Below are 26,772 nucleotides of genomic sequence, written 5' to 3'. Positions count from 1 at the left end.
TTTGAAAATTGGACCTTTAGTACCGGTTCGTGCCATGAACCGGTACTAATGCCTCAAAGCCCATTAGTCCCGGTTGGTGCCACCAACCGGGACTAATGGGCATCGCACCCTTTAGTCCCGGTTCATGGCACGAACCGGGACTAAAGGGCCCAGGTGAACCGGGAACTAATGCCTTAGAATGCCATGGTTACTAGTCTATGTACATGTATTGAACAACTACGAATCATTAGAGATAATTGCCCGTGTATACAATATTTTCAATTTGGATGTTATCACTAAGTATCATTCATATGCATCCATATTCTTCATGCATTTTGAGCTTTATTTGATTCCCTTGTGAATTGATTCAATACTTTGTGCAACTCAATGACCACTTGAGAGAAGATAACATGACTTTCAAAAGTTTATAAAAAAGGATTTGAAAGTCTCTTGAATCAATTTTGAAAGTTAGCCGAAGTGAGGTTTCAAATTTCTTTTTCCATTTATTAAAATAAAGATTAAAGAGAGAAGAAAATGACTTCTTCAAAGTGCCACTAAAAGTATGGAAAAAGGGTTATGGACAAACTTCGACGCTTTTGAAATTTATATGCAAATAATTTTATTGCATATTTAGAAAGCCTAGTAAAAAGTTTATTTTCAAAAACTTGCATTTTTGGCGAAGAAAAAGTTCACATGATTCCATATCAATAGCTACTTTTGTGGAATTTTATAGTCTATTTGCTATTTTATTTTAAGCCTAAACTTTCTATTGTTATTATATAGAAAAAACTTTTGTAAAAAATGGAACTCTAGCAAACCGATCCAGGGACTAGCACAACAACAGAGACTCCGATCCATTTGGGTCAGGTCGATACAAGAGCTGTGGTGAGCCCTCTAGTGGTGAACTGATGCATATTGTTACTGTTTTGTAGTACTATATTTTTTTCTTCTTTGTCTTTTCTTTGCACAGGACATCTCAAAATCAGCATCCAACCCTCATCATACACACCTCACTCTAAATATAATTAATCTAGAGACAAATAAAGGTTCTAGTTGCATGTCGGCAAAATTACACTCTCAATATAGATTGATGAAAAATTCAAGTAGTCGGTAATTAGCTAGCAGAACTGGGACTTTATACTGATAAAGATCCATCAACATACAAATTTAACAATAACAATGCAAAGTTATTGCGGTTGCCACAAATTTAACAACAATACAAATTTAATCATACAACATTTATATATCGATGGACATAAATTCATTGTTCGGCAAAATTTGAATCCTCCACTCTCGCTCATACATATGCTTAATTATATGTATAATAATGCGGTCGAACGAGCAATCTTCTCTATTATGTATGTAGGGAAGGAAGTACTTCAGAGTCAGGTGGCGTAGTTCTGGACAATCCCGGAGAGGGATGAGTATGTCCCCACGCAGGCGCAAGTAACCCCTACGGCGATGATGAATGAGCATGTCGCAGTCTGTAAAATAGTTTTTAGTTAGGCTCCTCACCATAAATAGGTGCTTTACATAAATTTGCTTGGCAATGTCATCACAATATGACCTCAGAACCTTCTCTGTTCTGCTAGATACAAGTATAGTTATAATAAAGAAATGTGACGTTGGAAATATTTGTGTACCTGATACCAAGTTGCTTTTGCCTTAAGGATGGCCAGAAAGCAGGCACAAGGTAGAATGTAGGTCTGCAATGAAACATATTTTAGCCTCTCACGAATAGCTTACCAATTACTTGTTATCATCTGATGAAATAATCAGCGAAAACTTACCACAAGCATCGCGAATAAAGAGCCAATCAGAGCCATCACAAGCGCTGTCAATTTACATGTAGAATGAACAATGGTCAGTGAATGATTCAATCTACTACTAATGCTGACATATGCTGACCAAAGAGAGCAAACTAACTTACCAAAGAAGGGAACTGACAGAGCAATGATGAGGGTTGACACCACCAGGGCTGATCTAAGAATGATTATGTTGGAGTACTTCTGCTGGCTTCGCGGCAGCAACTCTTCCAGACTCATGGCCAGTGGGGTTATGGTCAATGCATATGTGATTCTTCGTTAAGGACATTGCACAATAATCATGTACATCAACAAATAATTTCAGAACTTCTTTTTAACCTTTTGATTTCAGAACTTTATTAAGCATGTAATAAAAAGATCGGCATGTATTCTAAAGAAGCATTGGCAAGAAACAGAATTTCTCTATGTTAGTTTTGATTAATATCCGCTTTGAAGAGAAATAATTGACAAGCCAAGGATATTTGGTTATCGGATTTGCCACCTGCAACAAATGCCAAGAGATAGGTCAAGATGATTGAGAATAAAGTTACATAAAACATGCTTAGTACAGAATAAATGGATCTGAAATAATCTAGGCAAAAGCAGTTTACCGTAGCCCAGACGGCAATCTTGGAAACCACCAGATTCTCCGGTAAGTTGAGGGTGAACTGAGACTCGGTGGATTCGCCGAACATTTTGTATCCCATCACCGCAGTGGCAGTAAACAAAATGGTAGAAAACCCAATGCTGAAATTACAGAAGCACAAACAATAACTGAGTGTTGAGGTTCCAAAAAAATGATATCGAATATAGGTTGACCCAAAGTAGCTAATTTACCAGGTGAAAAGAATGGAAGGAAACTGGTTGCGGTTCTTCAGAGAAGAGTATATGTTTGGGAACACCCCATGCCCTGAGTAGCAGTAACCATACAGTCCAATCGCGATAGGAATTCCCGGGAGGTTTAACGCAGTCCCTTTGTTCTCGAAGCCGACATGATCGACAACCCCAATCCAGCATAGGCAGATGACTACAAGGATTGATGCAACCACACCTCCAGCTACAAAGCAAACACAGAACAACATCGTGAGAAATGATGTGTGATACAAGATGCAGAGCATATGCACAAGCAGGATGAAAATAAAAGCAACAAGTGAACAGATTGATACCTGAAATATAGCTCAGGCAGGTGAGGTCACGGAGCCAGGTGGTCGGCATGACAACAAGCGTAGTCAAGATTGCGAAGAACACATGCGAGTTTATCGTCAAGCCCCCAATGTTCAGGTGTACATTGGGGAACAACTTGGATAAATTGTCGCTTTCCAGTATCAAGTACTCGATGCAGCAGGCCTGCAACAACAGATCAATCGGTTAATTCGTTGCAGATTCTTTCAGATGTTGTGATGACTCTTTGGATTTAATTGGTTGGATGGTACGGAGTACTTACATACAGTTCCACATACAGAATTATCTGCAGATAGTGAAGCCACACACAAGAAGCAGAAATAAGTTAGGACAACAACTTTTCCTGACTGAAATCTGCCCAAACTGAAGAACTTAATCTTACCGAGATGGCTATGCGACCGGTGGTGCCAAAGGCGGCATGACCGATATCCGGGTATGTCTGAAGGCCCTCCTTGCTGTCTAGGCAACGGCGCAGCAGCACACCGGTGTACCATGCGAGCAGAGCAAATACAACTAGTATCACCAGTCCGAGCCACCCCCCTTGCTTGATGGCATAAGGCGTCGACAGGATTCCGACACCACACAGAACATTTATTCCTGCATATTAGAAACAAATGTGAGCACTAACTGAGTAAGAAGAGCATTTTACATAGGAACTATCCATGATAAGTAACTATTCTTCAGGTTCAGCAAAATTTATCACAGGAAAGTTCAGACCTTCAGAATATAGATTACACACAGCAAAGCTTCGTTGTTAACTCAGGTCAACTCCTTGGTGAAAAAAAAAAGAGATAAAAAATACGACGACCGACGTGTGCTTGGCTATTTCCACATTTTCTTGAATGGGATCATTTCTGCATAATTCGATGGCAAATGGTTTGGTCTTGAAGCAGTGGGACAGCCTGCAGATCTCGATGCGACAACATGTCACATGGTTTGGTTGTGCTGACTCATCAACCATGTGATGTCCCTATTAATACGGAGAAGAACAAGAAGAAAAATCGAAACGGTGGACCGGAACCATGTGTGATGCGGCGCCTCAACTACGCGAATAGACAGTGCTCAATCATGCATAATTGACCACTTGGTGTACTTGATGTCCTGATTCTCTGCGCTTATGTTAACTGCCAGCAACTGATTTCGTTAAGTAGATCTGATCAGAACATTCTAGGAGCAAATTAATAGTTTCTGTCAACCTTCGGTGCCATACTAAACTGTAAAAATGGCAGCTACAGTGGGTGGGGATCTGAAGAAAAAACAGTGTGATTTGTATGCAGGTCCTTCAAAATTTATGCTATTATCTTATGGTTTGGAGCTTTGGACTAGTGTAAACTGTGTATCAGTAGCCGTCAGCATGGTACTACGGCGCGTGAAAACGCCTAACTGGGCCATCGGTTCACTGAACTTGGACATCGGTCTGCTAGGAACGTGTCTAGGTTCACCAAGCGTGATGCTCAGCAATGGTGCATCACAAGAATATGCGGCATTGCCAATAATTGAGGGCCCCTATTTATCATGCTCTGCCAACAATTTTTTTTGGATCGATTTACTTGTGTCAACCAGTCAGGTCTAGCATTTCATTTCAAATTGAGAATGTAAAATTCACAGGCCTGTAGTAGGTGCTTACCATTCATAGCTCCCTGGGTGTAAGAGCACTGCTGGTAGGGAGAAACCTCATGGCCAACCACCAGCGGCTTCTGATCCTCGGGGATCTGCTGCAGCGACGGCTTCCTCGACGGCAGGAGGTACTGCGAGCTCTTCCGGATATCCTCATGCTGCTGTTGTTGCTGTTGCTCGTCGCTTGTGGTCGGGCGTATGAGCGGCTTGACGAGATTGGAGACGATCTCAGGGGTTTTGCCTCGGAACGAGCTGTTGAGGAAGGAGCTGTTGAGGAAGGAGTTGGACAGCCTGCTCAGCGTCGGGGTCCCCAGGAACCCCAGGCTCGGCGACTGCACGTTGCTCAGAATGTCGATCGATTGCCTGTCAAAATACAAGAGAGAAAATAGAAAAGAATTGTTACTGACATGAGAATAAGCAGAGCAAGAAATGTGATTTTTGAGCATTGTAACAGCAGATATAGTAAGAACTTGACAAAATACAGTAAGATCCAGTCAGAAATGATGACTTTGAACAAAACAAAACATCCAAGGAAAAGAAACAGCTGAGGAGATGACGAAGATGTGACAGCCAGGTGCTGGTCCACCCCACCCCACCATGGGGTAACATGCATCCTTCCAAAATAAACAATAATTGTAAAAGTGGTGCTTGTTTGGAGACAGGCATGAGTAGATGTGGTATTTGGGATGAAGATGATGATGATTAGGCTACAGGTAATGGATTGAGACTGGTTGGCAAACACAATTCCAACTTTCCCACTCTGGGGATTTATATTGACCAATTGCCACATCAGCACCATACAGATCCAGGGGTGCTAAGGGGGAAACAGAGCAGGTTGGTTTGTCCTGTCTGTCTCTCTGTCTGTCAGAAAGGTAGTGTGTGTCCGTTTCGAAATCGAAAAAAAAGAAAGGAATGGAGCGAGCGGTTGCTTGGTAAAACTTGCATCAACAGAGACTCTGGTTGATTGGTTGGGCGCTGGAAGGGGTCAAAGAAGCATGAATCCAAGATTGGGATTTGGTTGGGGTCCGTTCGGGAAGAATGGAATGGATTCAGAACGTATTTTTCAGAGAAACCGGGCAGGGAATCTGAATGTCGAATGGATCGAGTTGAAAGAAAGACATAGAGAAAGGAAGGGAGATTGGAGTAGCAAGCAAGCAACAGATTAGATCGATGGATGGAGTTCACCGGAAGACAGACAGACGACTTTGATGGATGTGGATCGTTACCTGTAGCTCTGCGGCCATTGGTTGGTGTAGGAGTTGGGCTGGCTGTCGCCGCCGCCGCCGCGCGGGGTGGCGCAGGACGACGAGTCCGACGACGACCCGTCGTCCCCATGGCCAACGCCGTCGCCCCTGTGGGCGGGATCCTCCTCGTCGTCGTCGTCGCTCTCGATGATGAAGCTGCGCTCCTCCCCCAGCAGGCTCTTCATCCTGCTTCTTGTCGCCTCGCGCTGGCAGCCGCAGCCGCAAGAGAGCAGAGGAGAAGACAAGACAGGGATGGGTGTGGCTCACTGATTGCCTTCGCTTTGGTTTTCATGGTGGGTTTATATAGGGTGCGATTCAAAAGACAAAATCCAACTTTCACCCTAGTAAGGAAATCAGAAAATGACTGTCCATGCCCTCAAATAAAGAAAGAAATTGCAACTCTGTTTTTAGGCCTTCTTATAAAAGGAAATACATTATGCCTGGCTGGACGGCGAGCTGTCGACATGTACAATCATTATTATTGTAATTATTATATATAAGGGAATACTAAAAGGCAATGGCATTGTGATTTGGTTTAGAGAAATATATTGGTGGCAGTGGTTTAGGTTGCCAGGGTGTTTTTTGGGGTGCATAAACGCGTATGCTTTTGTATAAAATTTGGCCGACCGATCGTCTCCCTCCCGCGACATCTCTGGCGTGTAGTCTCGTCCCCTCTTTTGTGTTGTGTCGTTCCGACTCCCCTTACGAGCGTTGTGCATCTCTCTCGCCCCCCTTTTCCCGCCACCCGTGGACGGTAGCACGATATGCTGCTACTCGGTCCAAGACCTGTTGGGGAACGTAGCAGAAATTCAAAATTTTTCTACGTGTCACCAAAATCTATCTATGGAGAAACCAGCAACGAGGGGAAGGAGAGTGCATCTACATACCCTTGTAGATCGCTAAGCGGAAGCGTTCAAGAGAACGGGGTTGAAGGAGTCGTACTCGTCGTGATCCAAATCACCAGAGATCCTAGTGCCGAACGGACGGCACCTCCGCGTTCAACACACGTACAACCCGGTGACGTCTCCCATGCCTTGATCCAGCAAGGAGAGAGGGAGAGGTTGAGGAAGACTCCATCCAGCAGCAGCACAACGGCGTGGTGGTGGTGGAGGAGCGTGGTACTCCAGCAGGGCTTCGCCAAGCATCGCAAGAGACGAGGAGGGAGAGGGGTAGGGCTGCGCCAAGAAGGAGAGGAACTCGTGTGTCTTGGGCAGCCCAAACCTCAAGTATATATAGGGGAAGGGGAGGGGCTGCGCCCCCACCTAGGGTTCCCTTCCTAGGGGTGGCGGCAGCCCCCAGATACCATCTGGGTGGCGGCCACAAGGGGGAGAGGGGGAGGCGCACCTGGGGTGGGCCTTAGGGCCCATCTGCCCTAGGGTTTGCCCCCCTTCCCTCTTGGAGGCGCCTTGGGCCCTTGTGGGGGGGGGCGCACCAGCCCACCTGGGGCTGGTCCCCTCCCACACTTGGCCCATGCAGCCCTCCGGGGCTTGTGGCCCCAGTTGGTGGACCCCCGGGACCCTCTCGGTGGTCCCGGTACGTTACCGATAAACCCCGAAACATTTCCGGTGACCAAAACAGGACTTCCCATATATAAATCTTTACCTCCGGACCATTCCGGAACTCCTCGTGACGTCCGGGATCTCATCCGGGACTCCGAACAACATTCGGTAACCACATACAAACTTCCTTTATAACCCTAGCGTCATCGAACCTTAAGTGTGTAGACCCTACGGGTTCGGGAACCATGCAGACATGACCGAGACGTTCTCCGGTCAATAACCAACAGCGGGATCTGGACACCCATGTTGGCTCCCACATGTTCCACGATGATCTCATCGGATGAACCACGATGTCGAGGATTCGATCAATCCCGTATACAATTCCCTTTGTCTAGCGGTATTGTACTTGCCCGAGATTCGATCGTCGGTATCCCGATACCTTGTTCAATCTCGTTACCGGCAAGTCTCTTTACTCGTTCCATAACACATCATCCCGTGATGAACTCCTTGATCACATTGTGCACATTATGATGATGTCCTACCGAGTGGGCCCAGAGATACCTCTCCGTCACACGGAGTGACAAATCCCAGTCTCGATTCGTGCCAACCCAACAGACACTTTCGGAGATACCCATAGTGCACCTTTATAGCCACCCAGTTACGTTGTGACGTTTGGCACACCCAAAGTATTCCTACGGTATCCGGGAATTGCACAATCTCATGGTCTAAGGAAATGATACTTGACATTTAGAAAAGCTTTAGCATACGAACTACACGATCTTTGTTCTAGGCTTAGGATTGGGTCTTGTCCATCACATCATTCTTCCAATGATGTGATCCCGTTATCAACGACATCCAATGTCCATGGTCAGGAAACTGTAACCATCTATTGATCAACGAGCTAGTCAACTAGAGGCTTACTAGGGACATGGTGTTGTCTATGTATACACACATGTATCTGAGTTTCCTATCAATACAATTCTAGCATGGATAATAAACGATTATCATGAACAAGGAAATATAATAATAACCAATTTATTATTTCCTCTAGGGCATATTTCCAACAGTCTCCCACTTGCAATAGAGTCAATAATCCAGTTCACATCGATATGTGATTAACACTCAAGGTCACATCCCCATGTGACTAACACCCAAAGAGTTCTGGGTTTGATCATGTTATGCTTGTGAGAGAGGTTTCAGTCAACGGGTCTGCAACATTCAGATCCGTATGTACTTCGCAAATTTCTATGTCATCTTGTAGATGCAATTACTACGCTACATTTGGAGCCATTTCAAATAACTGTTCTACTTGGAGCTATTCCATTATACGTATCCGGTATCTCTACTCAGAGCTATCCGGATAGGTGTTAAGCTTGCATCGACGTAACTCTTTACGTCGAACTCTTTATCACCTCCATAACCGAGAAACATATCCTTATTCCTCTAAGGATAATTTAGACCGCTATCTGGTGATCTACTCCTAAATTACCTTTGTACCCTCTTGCCAGATATGTGGCAAGGCACACATCAGGTGCGGTACTCAACATGGCATACCGTATAGAGCCTATGACAGAAGCATAGGGGACGACCTTCGTCCTTCCTCTTTCTTCTGCCGCGGTCGAGCTTTAAGTCTTAAATTCATACCTTACAACTTAGGCAAGAACTCCTTCTTTGACTGATCCATCTTGAACACCTTCAAGATCATGTCAAGGTATGTTCTCATTTGAAAGTACCACTAAGCGTTTTGATCTATCCATATAGATCTTGATGCTCAATGTTCAAGTAGCTTAATCCAGGCTTTCCATTGAAAACCACTTTCCAAATAACCCTATATGCTTTCCAAAAATTCTACGTCATTTCTGATCAACAATATGTCCATCATAAATTCTATAGTGCTCCCACTCACTTCTTTGGAAATACAAGTTTCTCATAAACTTTGTATACACCCAAAATCTTTGATCATCTCATCAAAGCATACATTCCAACTCCGAGATGCTTACTCCAGTACTTAGAAGGATTGCTGGAGCTTTGCATACTTATTAGCATCTTTCAGGATGACAAAACCTTCCGGTTGTATCACATACAACCTTTCCTCAAGAAAATCGTCGAGGAAACAATGTTTTGACATCCTATCTGCAAGATTTCATAAATAATGCAGTAATCGCTAATATAATTTCAATAGACTCTTAGCATCGCTACGAGTGAGAAAGTCTCATCGTAGTTAACTCCTTGAACTTGTCGGAAAACATCTTAACGACAAGTCGAGCTTTCTTAATGGTGATACTTACCATCATTGTCCGTCTTCCTTTTAAAATCCATATGTACCTAATAGCCTTACGACCATCAAGTAGTTCTTCCAAAGTCTACACTTTGTTTTCATATATGGTTTCTCTCTCGGATTATATGGCCTCGAGCCATTTTGGAATCCAGGCCCACCATCGCTTCTCCATAGCTCGTAGGTTCATTGTTGTCTAGCAACATGACTTCCAAGACAGGATTACGTACCACTCTGAAGTAGTACACATCCTTGTCATCCCACGAGGTTTGGTAGTGACTTGATCTGAAGTTTCATGATCACTATCATAAGCTTCCACTTCAATTGGTGTAGGTGCCACAGGAACAACTCTCTGTGCCCTGCCACACACTAGTTGAAGAGACGGTTCAATAACCTCATCAAGTCTCCACCATCCTCCCACTCAATTCTTTCGAGAGAAATTTTTCCTCGAGAAAGGACCCAATTCTAGAAACAATCCCTTATTGCTTTCGGATCGGAGACAGGAGGTATACCCAACTGTTTTGGGTGTCCTATGAAGATGCATTTATCCGCTTTGGGTTCGAGCTTATCAGCCTGAAACTTTTTCACATAAGAGTCGCAGCCCCAAACTTTTAAGAAATGACAGCTTAGGTTTCTCTAAACCATAGTTCATACGGTGTCATCTCATCGGAATTATGTGGTGCCCTATTTAAAATGAATGTGGTTGTCTCTAATGCCTAACCCATAAACTATCATGGTAATTCGATAAGAGACATCATGGTATGACTCATATCCAATAGGGTGCAGTTATGATGTTCGGACACACCATCACACTATGGTGTTCCAGGCTGTATTAGTTGTGAAACAATTTCCACAATGTCCTAATTCTGTGCCAAACTCGTAATTCAGATATTCATCTCTATGATCATATCATAGATATTTTATCCTCTTGTCACGACGATCTTTCAACTTCACCCTGAAATTACTTGAACCTTTTAATAATTCAGACTCGTGATTCATCAAGTAAATGTACTCAACATCTACTCAAATCATCTATGAAGTAAGAACATAATGATATCCACTACACGCCTCAGCACTCATTGGACTGCACACATCAAAATGTATTACTTCCAACAAGTTGCTTTCTAGTTCAATTTTACTGAAAACGAGGCTTTCAGTCATCTTGCCCATGTGGTATGATTTGCATGTCTCAAGTGATTCAAAATCAAATGAGTCCAAACGGTCCATTTGCATGGAGTTTCTTCATGCATATACACCAATAGACATGGTTCGCATGTCTCAAAATTTTCAAAAACGAGTGAGTCCAAAGATCCATCAACATGGAGCTTCTTCATGCGTTTTATACCGATATGACTTACGTGGCAGTGCCACAAGTAGGTGGTACTCTCATTACTATCTTATATCTTTTTGGCATGAACATGTGTATCACTACGATCGAGATTCAATAAACCATTCATTTTAGGTGCAAGACCATTGAAGGTATTATTCAAATAAATAGAGTAACCATTATTCTCCTTAAATGAATAACCGTATTGCGATAGACATAATCCAATCATGTCTATGCTCAACGCAAACACCAATCTTGATGGTAGAGGGAGCGTGCGATGCTTGATCACATCAAGCTTGGGAAAAACTTCCAACACATATCGCCAGCTCACCTTTAGCTAGTCTCCGTTTACTCCGCAGCCTTTTATTTCGAGTTTACTAACACTTAACAGCCGAACCGGTATCTAATACCATGGTGCTACTAGGAGTACTAGTAAAGTACACATTAACACAATGTATATCCAATATACTTCTATCGACTTTGCCAGCCTTCTCATCTACCAAGTATCTAGGATAATTCTGCTCCAGTGGCTGTTCCCCTTATTACAGAAGCACTTAGTCTCGGGTTTGGGTTCAACCTTGGGTTTCTTCACTAGAGCAGCAGCTGATTTGCCGTTTCATGAAGCATCCCTTTTTGCCCTTGCCCTTCTTGAAACTAGTGGTTTCACCAACCATCAACAATTGATGCTCCTTCTTGATTTTTACTTTTGTGGTGTCAAACATCGCAAATATCTCAAGGATCACCATATATGTCCCCGATATATTATAGTTCATCACGAAGCTCTAGTAGCTTGGTGGTAATGAATTCGGAGAAACATCACTATCTCATCTGGAAGATCAACTCCCACTCGATTCAAATGATTGTTGTACTCAGACAATCTGAGCACAAGCTCAACAATTGAGCTTTTCTCCCTTAGATTGCAGGCTAAGAAAATCGTCGGAGGTCTTATACCTCTTGAGGTGGGCACGAGCCTGAAATCTCAATTTCAGCCCTCGAAACATCTCATATGTTTCGCGACGTTTCAAAACGTCTTCGGTGCCTCAACTCTAAACCGTTTAACTGAACTATCACATAGTTATCAAAATGTGTATGTCAGATGTTCGCAACATCCACAGACGACGTTCGAGGTTCAGCACACTGAGCGGTGCATTAAGGACATAAGCCTTCTATGAAGCAATGAGGACAATCCTCAGTTTACGGACCTAGTCCGCATAATTGCTACTATCAACTTTCAACTAATTTTTCTCTAGGAACATATCTAAACAGTAGAACTGAAGCGCGAGCCACGACATAATTTGCGAAGACCTTTTGACTATGTTCAGGATAATTAAGTTCATCTTATGAACTCCCACTCAGATAGACATCCCTCTAGTCATCTAAGTGATTACATGATCCGAGTCAACTAGGCCGTGTCCGATCATCACGTGAGATGGACTAGTCAACATCGGTGAACATCTTCATGTTGATCGTATCTACCATACGACTCATGCTCGACCTTTCGGTCTCTTGTGTTCCGAGGCCATGTCTGTACATGCTAGGCTCGTCAAGTCAACCTAAGTGTTTTGCATGTGTTCCGAGGCCATGTCTGTACATGCTAGGCTCGTCAACACCCATTGTATTCGAACGTAAGAATCTATCACACCCGATCATCACGTGGTGCTTCGAAACGACGAACTTTCGCAACGGTGCATAGTTAGGGGGAACACTTTCTTGAAATTTTAATGAGGGATCATCTTATTTACTATCGTCGTTCTAAGCAAATAAGATGCAAAAACATGATAAACATCACATGCAATCAAATAGTGACATGATATGGCCATCATCACTTTGCTCCTTTTGATCTCCATCTTCGGGGCTCCATGATCATCATCGTCACCGGCATGACACCATGATCTTCATTATCATGATCTCTATCATCGTGTCTTCATGAAGTTGTCTCGCCAACTATTACTTCTACTACTACAGCTAACGGTTAGCAATAAAGTAAAGTAATTACATGGCGTTTATGTTGACACGCAGGTCATAAATAAATTAAGACAACTCCTATGGCTCCTGCCGGTTGTCATACTCATCGACATGCAAGTCGTGATTCCTATTACAAGAACATGATCAATCTCATATATCACATATATCATTCATCACATCCTTTTTGGCCATATCACATCACATGGCATACCCTGCAAAAACAAGTTAGACGTCCTCTAATTGTTGTTTGCATGTTTTACGTGGCTGCTATGGGTTTCTAGCAAGAACGTTTCTTACCTACGCAAAAACCACAACGTGATATGCCAATTTCTATTTACCCTTCATAAGGACCTTTTCATCGAATCCGATCCGACTAAAGTGGGAGAGACAGACACCCGCTAGCCACCTTATGCAACTAGTGCATGCCAGTCGGTGGAACCAGTCTCACGTAAGAGTACGCGTAAGGTCGGTCTGGGCCGCTTCATCCCACAATGCCGCCGAATCAAGATTGGACTAGTAACGGTAAGCATATTGAACAATATCAACGCCCACAACTACTTTGTGTTCTACTCGTGCATAGAATCTACGCAAAGACCTGGCTCATGATGCCACTGTTGGGGAACGTAGCAGAAATTCAAAATTTTCCTACGTGTCACCAAGATCTATCTATGGAGAAATCAGCAACGAGGGGAAGGAGAGTGCATCTACATACCCTTGTAGATCGCTAAGCGGAAGCGTTCAAGAGAACGGGGTTGAAGGAGTCGTACTCCTCGTGATCCAAATCACCGGAGATCCTAGTGCCGAACGGACGGCACCTCCACGTTCAACACACGTACAGCCCGGTGACGTCTCCCATGCCTTGATCCAGCAAGGAGAGAGGGAGAGGTTGAGGAAGACTCCATCCAGCAGCAGCACAACGGCGTGGTGGTGGTGAAGGAGCGTGGTACTCCAGCAGGGCTTTGCCAAGCATCGCAAGAGACGAGGAGGGAGAGGGGTAGGGCTGCGCCAAGAAGGAGAGGAACTCGTGTGTCTTGGGCAGCCCAAACCTCAAGTATATATAGGGGAAGGGGAGGGGCTGTGCCCCCACCTAGGGTTCCCTCCCTAGGGGTGGCGGCAGCCCCCAGATCCCATCTGGGTGGTGGCCACAAGGGGGAGAGGGGGAGGCGCACCTGGGGTGGGCCTTAGGGCCCATCTGACCTAGGGTTTGCCCCCCTTCCCTCTTGGAGGCACCTTGGGCCCTTGTGGGGGGGGCGCACCAGCCCACATGGGGCTGGTCCCCTCCCACACTTGGCCCGTGCAGCCCTCCGGGGCTTGTGGCCCCACTTGGTGGACCCCCGGGACCCTTTCGGTGGTCCCGGTACGTTACCGATAAACCCCGAAACTTTTCCGGTGACCAAAACAGGACTTCCCATATATAAATCTTTACCTCCGGACCATTCCGGAACTCCTCGTGACGTCCGGGATCTCATCCGAGACTTCGAACAACATTCGGTAACCACATACAAACTTTCTTTATAACCCTAGCGTCATCGAACCTTAAGTGTGTAGACCCTACGGGTTCGGGAACCATGCAGACATGACCGAGACGTTCTCCGGTCAATAACCAACAGCGGGATCTGGATACCCATGTTGGTTCCCACATGTTTCACGATGATCTCATCGGATGAACCACGATGTCGAGGATTCGATCAATCCCGTATACAATTCCCTTTGTCTAGCGGTATTGTACTTGCCCGAGATTCGATCGTCGGTATCCCGATACCTTGTTCAATCTCGTTACCGGCAAGTCTCTTTACTCATTCCGTAACACATCATCCTGTGATCAACTCCTTGATCACATTGTGCACATTATGATGATGTCCTACCGAGTGGGCCCAGAGATACCTCTCCGTCACACGGAGTGACAAATCCCACTCTCGATTCGTGCCAACCCAACAGACACTTTCAGAGATACCCGTAGTGCACCTTTATAGCCACCCAGTTACGTTGTGACGTTTGGCACACCCAAAGTATTCCTACGGTATCTGGGAGTTGCACAATCTCATGGTCTAAGGAAATGATACTTGACATGTAGAAAAGCTTTAGCATATGAACTACACGATCTTTGTGCTAGGCTTAGGATTGGGTCTTGTCCATCACATCATTCTCCCAATGATGTGATCCCGTTATCAACGGCATCCAATGTCCATGGTCAGGAAACCGTAGCCATCTATTGATCAACGAGCTAGTCAACTAGAGGCTTACTAGGGACATGGTGTTGTCTATGTATCCACACATGTATCTGAGTTTCCTATCAATACAATTCTAGCATGGATAATAAACGATTATCATGAACAAGGAAATATAATAATAACCAATTTATTATTGCCTCTAGGGCATATTTCCAACAAGACCCACCTACCGTCCCGATTCTGCCGTCCTCCACCTCGTTAGGAAAGGAGAAGCGTTGAGTAAAGATAAGGAATGGGTGACACCAGAAAGGAAGAAGAAATGTTGTGTTCCGTCGTCATTTTCATGTCGTCTAGGGCCGCCGACGCCTTCCTGCTGGAGGCCTCCGTGCAAAATAAGGACGCGAGCCTGCCACAACTGTATGTTGGGCAAGCTTTGCACTTCGGCCTCCTCCGATAGCGATAGGGAGTCTAGGAGGGGGGATAAGTTGAGGGAGGCGGCGGCTAGGGTTTGCATGAGCCCTCGGGTGGCAGTTGGACGTTATACGCAAGCGAAAAGAATCGAAGGGGGTATACCAGTCCATTTTACACCGGGGGTCCTCGAAGATGCAAAATTATAGACCACTCCTAACACTAAAAAGGAGTCGAGGTCATGAAGCGAGATTGGAATTCCATTCTTATAATAGTGTGCAGAACTGATCCGAACCCATCATCTTCAGGGATGAACACATCCCCGGCTGCTGACCGGGTAGAATAGAAGTAGATGCCATGTTGTGCCAAAACTGCCTCCCCTATGACATGGCGATGGGGAGGAGAGAACAGAAGAACGCCAATGCTCCAAAGAAAGCAAAATTATAGACCACTTCTGACTTTGAAAAAAGGAGTTGAGATCATGATGCAAAAATTGCAGTCCCGTCCTTGTAATGTTATGCAACACCGACCGAGGGCATCATAGTTGAGGATGAAACCACTTGGTATGATGGGTCGGCTACCACTCCATCACCGACTGCTAACCAGATGGAAGAGAGATATATGCCAAGTTGTGTGCAAACTGCCCCCCCCCCCCTCGCGCGCCTATGGCACGACAACAGGAAGGAGAGAATGGAGGCGACTTTAGAGAACATCGACACTCCAACCAGTCATCATTCTACCATATGGTACATCAATGGGCCATTAGAAACCTGATGCTGAACAGAAGAGAAGATTCTCCCAAAATGGAAGGGTGGTCCTGCTGGCGCCATGGCTCCAACGCGCGCACAATTGCGATTGAGCTCCAATGATGAACTGATCTACAAGCTCGTCGGACACATGCTCCCTCCCATTCCACATCTCCTCCTCCTTCCCACGGTGAGGAAAGGCATGCACCAGATCCTGGTAACATGTGAGCTTATTGACGAGACTACCACCGGATCCCCCTTCCACCACCACCGGACCTGAGCTCCAACACGGCATCACGCTAGCCGCGTCAAAGGCAAAACACCGCCTACACATGCATATACATGGAAACCTTGCAGATATCTCCTTCCACTACTGTTGACGAATGGCACGGCCGATGAAGAAAGGGGGTCGGGCCGGGCATTTCTCTCCATCACTATGTTTTGTCTTTTTTTCCCTCTTTTCATGGCCAAAACTTTTAACAAAAAGCATGTGTATCTATCTGACATATTTACTGTGCATATATGCACACTAGTCCCTCCGTTTCTAAAACATAAGACTTTTTTAGAGATTTCGATACAAACTACATACGAATGTACATAGACTATTTTAAAGTGTAGATTCACCTCATTTTACTCTATATGTGTTCCATGTTGGAATCGCTAAAAGGGCTTGTATTTTGGAACGGATGGAGTACTTTAATTTGGATTCATCAACCTAGCTGTACAAAAACGGTTTGAAAGCAAAGAGAGCTTCCAGGGTGCTGGGAGCCAAAAATGCCCACTCCACAACAACCAGCAAGGCACTGAATACATGTGGTGTGGGCCAATGAGCCGTCCACTTGCTTATAGGATACGTACAAGATAGATAGCGCCTTCAAGTTCGTGTGGCATCTTGCAGGGGAGGCTGGATGGGGTTTTAGCAGCAAGGATCCAAAGCAGGCAGGGGAAACATTATGATTATGATTAGCAGTAGCACGTACGTACTACACGATGCCACTAGCTAGGATGCTTAATTAATCATCATTATTGATTGATGTCGTTGTTGCTGGCTTATTATAATGATGATGATGATGATGATGATACAGCAAGTAATGTTGGTGCAGCTGCTGCAAATCAGACGACAGCAGTAGGAAGAGAGCCGCTGCTGCCATCCATGGCATGGCATGGCTGTCACTCGTATTTTTCTTGGCCTCATCGATCGGATCTGAGTATCTGGTGACAGGATCTGCTCAGAGTTAGCTGGGCTAGCGACGATTATAGTACTACTAGCTAGTGTGTGTTCGTGGTGCCTAAATGATTGACTGATTGCCATCCGTGGAAATGTATTTGTTTATAATCACGTTTGCTTGCACTGTATCTGTAATTCTGTATGCTCTGGATCCCACATGAAAGGTTTCTTTATTCATTCAGATGAGCTAAACTGAACTCGGGTACAGTGGAATGGACCATGCCATGATGCTTGGACGATCAATCCAGGTCCTGCTGGAAACCTTCCTCGACCTCCCGCCGGGCCCTACCAATACATCTTCCTAATACACCATACTCACCAATTTGTGAGCCCTCTCATTCACCTGAGGTTCTCAATTTCGGATTTGTTTTCCAATTTTTACTTGGGCAACGATTCAGTTAAGGTGGATTTGATTCATGATTTTGACTGGGTCAACTGTTTCCATCCTCTCACCGTCTAAGAAAACACACACTAGTTCACTCAGGTGCCAAACCAGACAACAGACAAATTTTATTTTTGAAACTCTAACAACACCAACGGCGCAGCCAAGAACGCTCAGCCCTTCTAATGGTGGAACAATGCTGAAAGGCTGCATCAGAACGGTGGCTCGAAGATACATGCATACTGTGTCCTTAGAGAAAGATAGCTCAGCTACCTTATGGTTTACTTAATGCTGAAAGCCACCTCTTACTGAAAATTCCCATGCTTACTTAGTGAAATTGGGAATGCTAGCAATCCAGTATAAAGCAGCTTGTGTCCTCGGATAATTAAGTTTATCTATCTTTTGCTTTTTTCGAGAAAGATCTATCTTTTGCTTGGGATGACAAGATCATATATTGTTTGCTTCAGTGTAGTAAAGAATGTGAGGAATCTTCTTAAATGTTCTTTCTGTGTTGTTTATTGTTATTGGTTCGTACAAAAACATATTTTTATTGATGTATGGGAGTGCATGAAATGCCCGGGGCACGAGACTGTTGTGGATGAAACAATTGATGAACAACATCAAAGTCATGTTTAAGGGAGAGGCAAGGAAGATAGCAACCTTATTTTATGTTGAGTATGTTTAGTTTGTAAAGTATGTATCTACCGGTCTACTAGAAGTCCTGAATGAGAATTATGGTTTGTTGAACATGTCACTGAATTTTGTGTGGATCATCGTTGTTGTTTTTTCCAAGTTATGAACAAGATATGCAATTCAATACGGTGATGCACTTCTTTTCTGTTCTTCCTTTGGAATTATCAGGTGCTCATTACATGCCCATGCAAAAATATTACTCAATGACATGGTTCATTGTACAGCTACCACATAACACATTTATATTCTCGGTGCAGCGAAGCACGGGAGTCCCTTCTAGTACTGACCAAAGCCCATTTTATCTTTTCCAAACTATAAAGTGTTAGTTTAATTTTTATGCCCCAACCCACCTGCTATATATTCTTCTTTGGTGCCCACATAAGTGGACATGAATCACCAAGTCAGCCTCGCCCCGTCATCGCAGTTTCGGAGTAATAAGCAAAAGTGTGGGACAACCTCTATGAGAAAAAGTGAGGGAAAAAGCCTACACTTCTATGAGAAAATTCAGGACAAAAAATTCAAAGCAAAATCTAACAATTGAGGATGTGATTTTTTTAATAGAATGTTGTGCCATGTGCATGAATGAACGAGTAAAAAAGGCTTTGAATTGAAGTTTTTAAGATTTATTTGGTAGAAAAGAAACCAGTATTTTCCCACAAAATATTTTTGAAAGAACCCCTTATTTTTTGTTCACAATATTTAATTTTCCCGTGTTTCATGAAGTTGGATTTTTCTTCAAAGGTTTATATTTTTTTATTTAAACATACCCTTATTAGACCGGGAAGTTGATGATTTTACGCTATTTTATTTTCTTGAAATTAGGGTTTTCCAATAATTTGGGACGAAACTATCTCATTAATTCCAGTCCACATGGCAAGCGGAGAATACTTCCATTTAGGAAAAGGAGTAAAATTCATGTCAAAGTCGTCAGGGTTTATAGGACCGAACACTAGTCTCATTGGTTTGAATAAATTTCACAAAAACTCCAGACGATTTGTTTTCTTGTGATCTTTTGTCTGCCACGGTCAACTCAACTTTGTATGCAAAATCCAAAGGGTGTTATTTATTTAATTTAAACGTCTAGAATTTTTTTCATGACAACCATTGTATGATGCTAAACAGTTTTCTGGTAAACTATGCATGTCATACTTCAACAATCAGAATACATGTACAAACACACGTGGAGACAGCCAGAGAAATCTAGGGTTGATAAATTCCCTGAAAATTATGCAGAGAGGACCCCAAGACAGAGAGAAAAAAAATACAAGAAGGTTCATAGGGGTTCTTGCACACACACCAAAACTAACGGTTGTAGCCAATACCCAACGCCGCCAAGGCCTTCACCGGAGAAGATGCACAACATCCACTGTCGTTAGATCCAGGGAAACACCATCACCATAAAGGCTTTCAGAGTCGATGAACATGCCTACTACAAGCATCAAAGCACATGTCATTGTGGCACGTCGACCGGGGACACATACCCATGCTAACCTAGACCCGAATCCACCGCATACCACTGACATAGTCGGGGAAGAACGCTAGATATGCAGCCCTCGAACCAATGGTCTTATTCCAGACACTCCATCTCATCCGGGTCCCCGACACCACCGCGAACGACAACAACAACCGGATAGGAAAATAAAACCTAATCTCACCGCCCAAGCAGACAGTGAGATGACAAGGCCATCTACTTGTCGACGCTGCCATGGAGAGGGTCGTCGTGATGAGGAAGAAGCCAAGGCAACTTTATTTGATGTGACACCTTTCACATCCCACCGGTGCCACCACTTGAAAGACCAACTCCACAGTGGAAAAAAGCACATGAGAGAACCATGACCCTTCCTCCACCCGCCACTGGAGCAGCAAGCTGAGGAGGCGGAAACCGCGGTCTCACCGGCTTTTGCCAAGGGGAGAAACCATCACCAATGATTGTCTTTTTCTTGGAGAGGGAGAGAGCGATACGGTTGTTGGCATTTGAGTTGGTAGTTCATATGATTCCCGTGTAGCGCAACCGAACAATTTGCGTTACACACATATTCGTGAGTTTCAGTTTCATAATATGGGATTTAGTATATACCTTGACATTTTATCTCTTTTCTTTTACATCCTCATGCCTATAATTATGCAAAAAACAAAACGAATGTGTATCTCAAAAAAAGATTTATGTTTTTTTTTGAGACAAAAAAAAAGATTTATGTTTGGAGAAAGAGAGAGGTGAAACGATAGTAGGCCACTAGGCCGTGAGTGAAATGGGCTTCGCTTGACTTACACTCGCTCATTGGTGTAGCCTCATGGGCTGCTGATCCGGCCCTCGGCGTGGAGGTTTCTCCCTCGGCCGACTCCCCTCCCCTCCTTCCTCGCCGATCTCCGCCGCCGAGGGGAAGCCAACCATGGCTCTCCGCCGCGCCATCGGGTCCCTCGCCGTCCGCTCCCAGGCATCATACTGCCTCCGCCGCGCCGCCGCCTCGCCTCCCACCCTCACGCCTCCCCCGCCCCCGCCTCCGTCCTTCCGCCGCCCGGTCACCGTCCCCCGCCGCTCCTTCGCCGCCCCGCCCCAGCACGTACGTCTCCCCCCTCCCTCCCTCAGTCTGTCGCCCTAGGTTGGTCAGCTCTCCTCCTCTCATCATCTTTGTCTTGTGGCTCGGAAGGTCAAGAAGGCGGTCAAGAAGGACGACGACGACGACGCCGGGCCCCGGCTCAACAACGACATCACCGGCCCCTTCCTCCGGCTCGTCACTGACGAAGGTGCCGACGATCCCCTTCCTTCTCCATTCGCCATTCGGATGCTGAAGATCCGATTTTCCCCCCGATTTCTGCAGGGCATGATGTTGTCCCCAGGCACGAGGCCCTCCAGATGGCTGCCAGGATGGGGCTGGACCTGGTTGAGGTAGTACCTCATTTCCATTTTCTTCTTCAGCTCTGCCCGAGGGTCGGCATGTTCGTATACTTATTCGGTTGTGCCCATTTCTCATGGTTACCTCGTCGCAGGTTGACCGGAAATCGGACCCTCCGGTTTGCAAGATCATGGACTTCCACAAGGAGAAGTACATCAAGGATGTCAAGGACAAAGAGCGCCTAAAAGCCAAGGTATGTATGCGTGGTCAAATCATCCTCGGTGAATTTGTCGTGTCGTCACTGCTGGAGTTGAGTTGAAATGCTTGGAACAGAGCATGTTTGTAAACGTGTTCAGATCGTAGGATTGTGAACTAACTACAGAAACCATCGCTCACTCTAGTGCTATTATCTTTGTCTTCTACACAAACATATTATGTTCATATCAATACAATGTACACAAGATGTTGAACATAGCCAGATTCACCTCTGTTACTTTCTGCTGTGCTAAGGCACTTGATTGTGTAATCAGGCGGACCCCATTTGTGGTTGCTGTGCTGTGTCTTGGAGTCTAATAAGTCGGGAGAACTCATGTACTCATTCCAGTAAGATCTTACTGCCATGTCATAAAACAAAAGATGATTTCTACTTACTGTTGCGTCCAGATTAGAAAATATGCATGTGCTTTCGGAAAGCAACGCAATGCTAAATGTAGCCCTAAAAACTGAGCAAGGGAAAACAGTGTTAATCATATATCTCCTTCCATGTTTGTAAATTATAATTGTGTCAGACCATTGTATTGTGAACTAACGGTTCCTTGGTCTGTGTTCAGAGAAGTGCTTTGTTAAAACAACAACCAGTTCAGCGACAGAAACTATCGCTCGCTCTAGTGATAGTGTCTTTTAAAAGACACAGATAAGTCTTTGGTTTCTACAAAAAAACAACGGCATCTGGTTATGGTCAGAGCTGGCACTCGGTTCCGTAATCAGAGCCCGTTTGCGGTTGCTGTGTTTTTGTGTTGGGGTATAATTAGACAGATGATTATTTACTAATCCCAGTAAGATTTTACTATTGTGTCTCAAAAAAAAAAGATGATTTCGAGTAACTATTGCGTCCACAATAGAAATATTGAAGTGCCCTTGAAAAGTAACGCTGTGCTAAATGTAGCCTTATAAACTGAGCAAGGGAAAACAGTGTTAACCATTGTATCTCCTTCCATGTTTATATTACTTCTGCATAAGTCATGATAACGTGCACCTTCAATGGGCTTTGATCTCTCACATCTTAATGAAAATAGCAAATCTCTCTCCTTATTTTGCATCTGATTTTCTGCAGTCTGCTATTACTTTGCGTGTTGGAGATATCAAAGAAGTGCGGTTTAAGGCGAAAACAGTAAGTTTTCTTGCTTGTTTTAACCTTTCGTTAATAATTGCAGATTATCATCTTTCATGATTCTTTATTTTTATATGGAATGCATGCTTGACTACTACTACTCCCTCTGTCTCAAAATGTAAGACGTTTTTTGGGAGTATTTCAAAGGAAAACATTGGTAGTTGCTTTCTGGCAGTAATAATGAATGTTCTGTTGTTCTACTTAACGTTTTTGTTCAGATGTGCAATGCATGATTGATTGCCACCTTTTAGCTGTAGTAACAGCTTGATTGGACTGCTACGCCCTTTTTTCATGTTTGTTTGGGCCTATACCTAGTTGAGCTCACTCATTTCCAAAGTCATAGATATATTGTATTCAATATGGAGGCCTTGTGTCATGGGGTGTTGTTGAGACACATAAATTATTGTTCGCAGGAAATTAAAGACTTGAAGGTGAAAGCAGATGCAATTACCAGGCTGATGGACCGTGGTTACAGGGTGAAGGTAAGAGCGCTCGCGTACTTTTTAGTTTTATTTTATTGTATGGTTCTGTAAATCTTTGGTGACAACCCAAGCAACTGCAACACGGATTTTAATACATCTTATCTGTGGGTTTTGCTTTTTAACTTCTTTTTATACTAAGTTTACTGGGCAATCCCCAAGGAAACCTTATATCTGGACAAGGGGAACCAAACAGTGTGCAATGATTAGGGGGGCTTTTGTCGCCCCGAAAGTTATGGATATATAGGAACCAATGATTATGATCGGGAACCAATCATGGGTTTCAGTTCAGTTCTGTAAGTAGCTTAAGTGTAGCAAACTCTTAAGTGCATGGTTCTCCTTGTCTCCTTTTGTGCCTATATAATGGTAAGAGGGATGAAGTAGTTTATTATCCAGGAGGAACTTTCTGGGAATAAACCTGTCTGTCATATCTTGTTTATGGAGAATTACAATAACATGTTGTCCCTTTCTCTTCACCTGAAGCAATAAATTTTTCTGTTCGATCTAAACTGTTCATGGAGAATCACAATAACATGTTGTCCCTTTGTCTTCACCTGAAGCAATATTTACCTGATGGACTTTGTTTTCATTTTTACCTAAGACGATAGTATCTGGCACAATCTTTTGAACTGCTAACCAACATCTTGAACTGGATTTTCGTTTACGGACTATTAAAACCTTCATATCTATATATTGGATCTGGCGATGTTCATATGCATATGTTTACCTTATTATATTCTTGGGTACAACAAGCTGTGAAGAACTGAGTGATGCTCCTCTTTGGCAGTGCATGGCGATGCCCGCAGGTAACGAAGCCGAAGATTTAGGCGGACCGCTATCTCGCTTATTAGGACTGGTGAGTACTCCCTTCTGTACTGTACTGTTCCCGGCCCCTTTTTTTATCCTTGACTACAAAATTGACACTAAGAATTGCTGCCTATGAAAGTTTATCTCTTTCTAAGATTTCACTGATTCAACAGATTCAAGATGTCTGTACCGTGGAAAGCGGGCCGCATTTGGACTCCAAGCATGCATATGTTATTGTCAGGCACGTGAAGTTTGCAACCAAGAAAGGTGGAAAGAAAGCAAGCAAGGCCATGGAAGACGCAAGCAAAGGCACCCCCCGCACCGCTACCTCCGAATCGCCACCCGCTGCTACTGATAGCGGGGACAACACAAGTGAACATGGTCTGGAAGCTGAGGATGTTGACAAAACTCCCGCCTATACCCCCCGTGAATCTTCACCGCAAAAGAAAGGGCAAGATAGAGGGTTTAGAGGCAACAACCGCGGTAACTTGGACAAGAGCATTGGTGCTGGAGGAAACAGGATTAACCCTGGTCAGGGTGGACCACAACCATCGCAATATGGACTTGGTTCCAGGAATGGTAGCCCTGAAATGGAGAAGCTAAAGCAGGCTAAGGCTAATGAAGGCATGACACCCGAGCAGACCAACAGGTATGCCAGCCGTAGGCAGCAGCCCGGAGGCGTAGACAGCCAAGGCAGACCACCACAGCAGGACCCTAGGAGAGGTGAACATGAAGGCCGCTATCAAAGGCCTCCTTTGGAACAGCCGAGCCCACCACCGCCAAGGTTCAACCAAGGAAGACCCCCACAGCAAGACCTGAGAAGAAACGAGAACAACGAAGACAGGTATCGCCGTCCCCAGGACAACCAAAGGCCACCTCTGCAACAGCCTGGCCCGCCGCCCCCAAAGTTCAGCCAAGGCAGCAGACCCCCGCAGCAGGATCCGAGGGGAAACGAGAGAGGAAGCCATGTCCCGCCGTATAGCAGCCAGCGGCCGCAGTTCCAGCAATCGAATCCGAACGCCGAGCCATCAGCCGGGAACCCTGCTTCGACAGCAGCCAGGGGCGTGGGCGTATTCAGCAGCCGAATGCCAGCCACGGCATCCGAGCCGAACAAGACGGCGGACGGCGGTCCTGCGTCTGGTGGTGCCGGTAAGCCTGCCGATACCGGCCCGGCCAAAAGCTTCGGAATATTCAGTAAACCTAAAAAGGGAAGCTCATGAGAAAGAACGAGGCTGGCGGCGACGCTTGCGAAGAACGATACTAGGTTTTTGTGGCGAAAGCCATGATACAAGAGAGGAAATAACTAATATTCCGCTTTTGAGGATGTGTTTTTCGCGGTGGCTGTCTATTTGAGAATGTTTGGGTGACACGCGTCTGTCCATTGACTAGCAAGCGATGTAACTTGAGGTCAGGAGCACTGATCTGCTTGTCTATCATCGCACTGTGCACTACCATTTTGTTGTTATTACTTACTCGGTCTAAATAAATAATTGATGAACATCATTAATTGGTTGATCCTTATGTAAGCACAAGATGAACCCATGCAGTGTCTGTGGTGTGTGTGACCTATATTACGACAGCACCAAGCAATACTTGTTGAATCTGTCTGGTGAATTAATTGGACAATAATTATCTTTGTCTTCCCTAAGAGCATGGTTTATAATACATTCGTCAATCGGCTATAAGGAGTTGCCATGTCATTTAGAGTTAATCTTATAGTCAGATTGTACAAGTAAGTTTTAAATATGTACTATTTTATTAATAGTTGACCCACCTCACAATCTCACAAAGTGTCTTGCTTCTAGTCATTGTTGAGGAAATCGTTAACTGATAGTTGCTCGGTGGGCTGGTGAGTAGGGAATTAATAGGCTAATCGGCAAGTTAATCGGCCATTTAATCAATTAATCGGACGATTTATCGGGTAATCAGCTACTCGGGACCCTATGAGTAGGGATTAATCGGCAAGTTAACTGGTTAATCGGATGAATTCTTGAACAGGGCTTCTAGTGCTATAGCTGGTCAACGGCCTGTTTTCCTTCTCTCCTCTTCTCTCTCTTCCAACTAAACAAAGATATAACATTTTAGTCCTTATAGTCTGTTTATGTCACTTTAATGTATTTGCTCTAACTCTTATTCCAAATCCCTGTCTCTGTCTTTGAATGTGCGTGCTACCTCTTTTCTCCTAGATTCTTTCTCAAATCAATAAATCAAGTGAATCTCAAGTCTTTGGGTTGGCCATTTATTTTTCTTCAAGTTGCAAGCTGGGAGCATCAACCCAATTTGTAACTAGGTACGCCACATGTGGATTTTTTTTTTTGCAGTTGGATGTATCTTGCCATTTAAGATGCAGAGATATATAAAAGATAAAAGAAGGAACTCTCTTTTTGAGTCTAAGAAGAAAATTGATGCAACAACCCAATTATCCTCCGGGCACGCCTATAGCTCATCGCAGCGAGTGTAAGTGTCGCCTCGCCTCTGTGTGACGCGTTACTGGGCCAGCACATTAGTTAATTCGTTCACTTTTGTTCTCCAGTTTTCTAGTTTTGTTTGTATTTTTATATATTTAAAAACTGCCTTACTTAAATTTCAAAAAGCGTTCGCATAATTTAGAAAAAAGGTTTTTACCATTCAGATAACATGTTCACGCATTTCCTAAAATATTAATGACATTATTTAAAATGTTCATACAATGTAAAATAAAAACATGTCTTACCATTAAAAAAAGGCACTACATTTACAAA

The 26,772-nt window shown here is 44.3% G+C and overlaps 2 protein-coding genes across 2 annotated transcripts; one reads left to right on the top strand and one right to left on the bottom strand.

Annotated features, from left to right (window-relative positions):
* Positions 1-1,093: 1,093 nt before the first annotated feature.
* Positions 1,094-6,093, bottom strand: LOC119319144 (amino acid transporter AVT1C-like). The gene is made up of 12 exons (XM_037593629.1): positions 5,810-6,093; positions 4,594-4,946; positions 3,349-3,563; positions 3,229-3,252; positions 2,951-3,131; positions 2,622-2,841; positions 2,396-2,531; positions 2,267-2,286; positions 1,910-2,052; positions 1,770-1,813; positions 1,623-1,685; positions 1,094-1,463 (listed from the first exon to the last, which is right to left on the bottom strand). The coding sequence occupies exons 1-12, from the start codon at positions 6,010-6,012 to the stop codon at positions 1,365-1,367; spliced, it is 1,701 nt and encodes a 566-aa protein (XP_037449526.1). The 5' UTR covers positions 6,013-6,093; the 3' UTR covers positions 1,094-1,364.
* Positions 6,094-20,828: 14,735 nt separating this feature from the next.
* LOC119319142 (translation initiation factor IF3-1, mitochondrial-like) lies at positions 20,829-25,563 on the top strand. The gene is made up of 8 exons (XM_037593627.1): positions 20,829-21,082; positions 21,170-21,266; positions 21,341-21,408; positions 21,510-21,608; positions 22,689-22,745; positions 23,159-23,227; positions 24,012-24,080; positions 24,205-25,563. Exons 1-8 carry the CDS (start codon positions 20,912-20,914, stop codon positions 25,249-25,251), a joined length of 1,677 nt encoding a protein of 558 aa, XP_037449524.1. The 5' UTR covers positions 20,829-20,911; the 3' UTR covers positions 25,252-25,563.
* Positions 25,564-26,772: the final 1,209 nt, after the last annotated feature.

This window comes from Triticum dicoccoides, chromosome 6A (genome assembly GCF_002162155.2).
Source record: "Triticum dicoccoides isolate Atlit2015 ecotype Zavitan chromosome 6A, WEW_v2.0, whole genome shotgun sequence".
Lineage (NCBI taxonomy): Eukaryota > Viridiplantae > Streptophyta > Magnoliopsida > Poales > Poaceae > Triticum > Triticum dicoccoides.
The sequence above is the reverse complement of the archived record's forward strand: the minus strand, read 5'-3'. Positions and strand labels throughout refer to the sequence as shown.

Bases quoted from the DNA above. Each gene is read 5' to 3' on its own strand.
- LOC119319144 (XM_037593629.1), bottom strand. From the start codon at position 6,012: ATGAAGAGCCTGCTGGGGGAGGAGCGCAGCTTCATCATCGAGAGCGAC. The intron at 3,253-3,348 runs GTAAGATTAAGT...CACTATCTGCAG, and splicing joins CCGGTCGCATAGCCATCTCG to ATAATTCTGTATGTGGAACT. The intron at 1,814-1,909 runs GTAAGTTAGTTT...GTAAATTGACAG, and splicing joins TCTGTCAGTTCCCTTCTTTG to CGCTTGTGATGGCTCTGATT.
- LOC119319142 (XM_037593627.1), top strand. From the start codon at position 20,912: ATGGCTCTCCGCCGCGCCATCGGGTCCCTCGCCGTCCGCTCCCAGGCA. The intron at 23,228-24,011 runs GTAAGAGCGCTC...CCTCTTTGGCAG, and splicing joins ACCGTGGTTACAGGGTGAAG to TGCATGGCGATGCCCGCAGG. The intron at 24,081-24,204 runs GTGAGTACTCCC...CTGATTCAACAG, and splicing joins TATCTCGCTTATTAGGACTG to ATTCAAGATGTCTGTACCGT.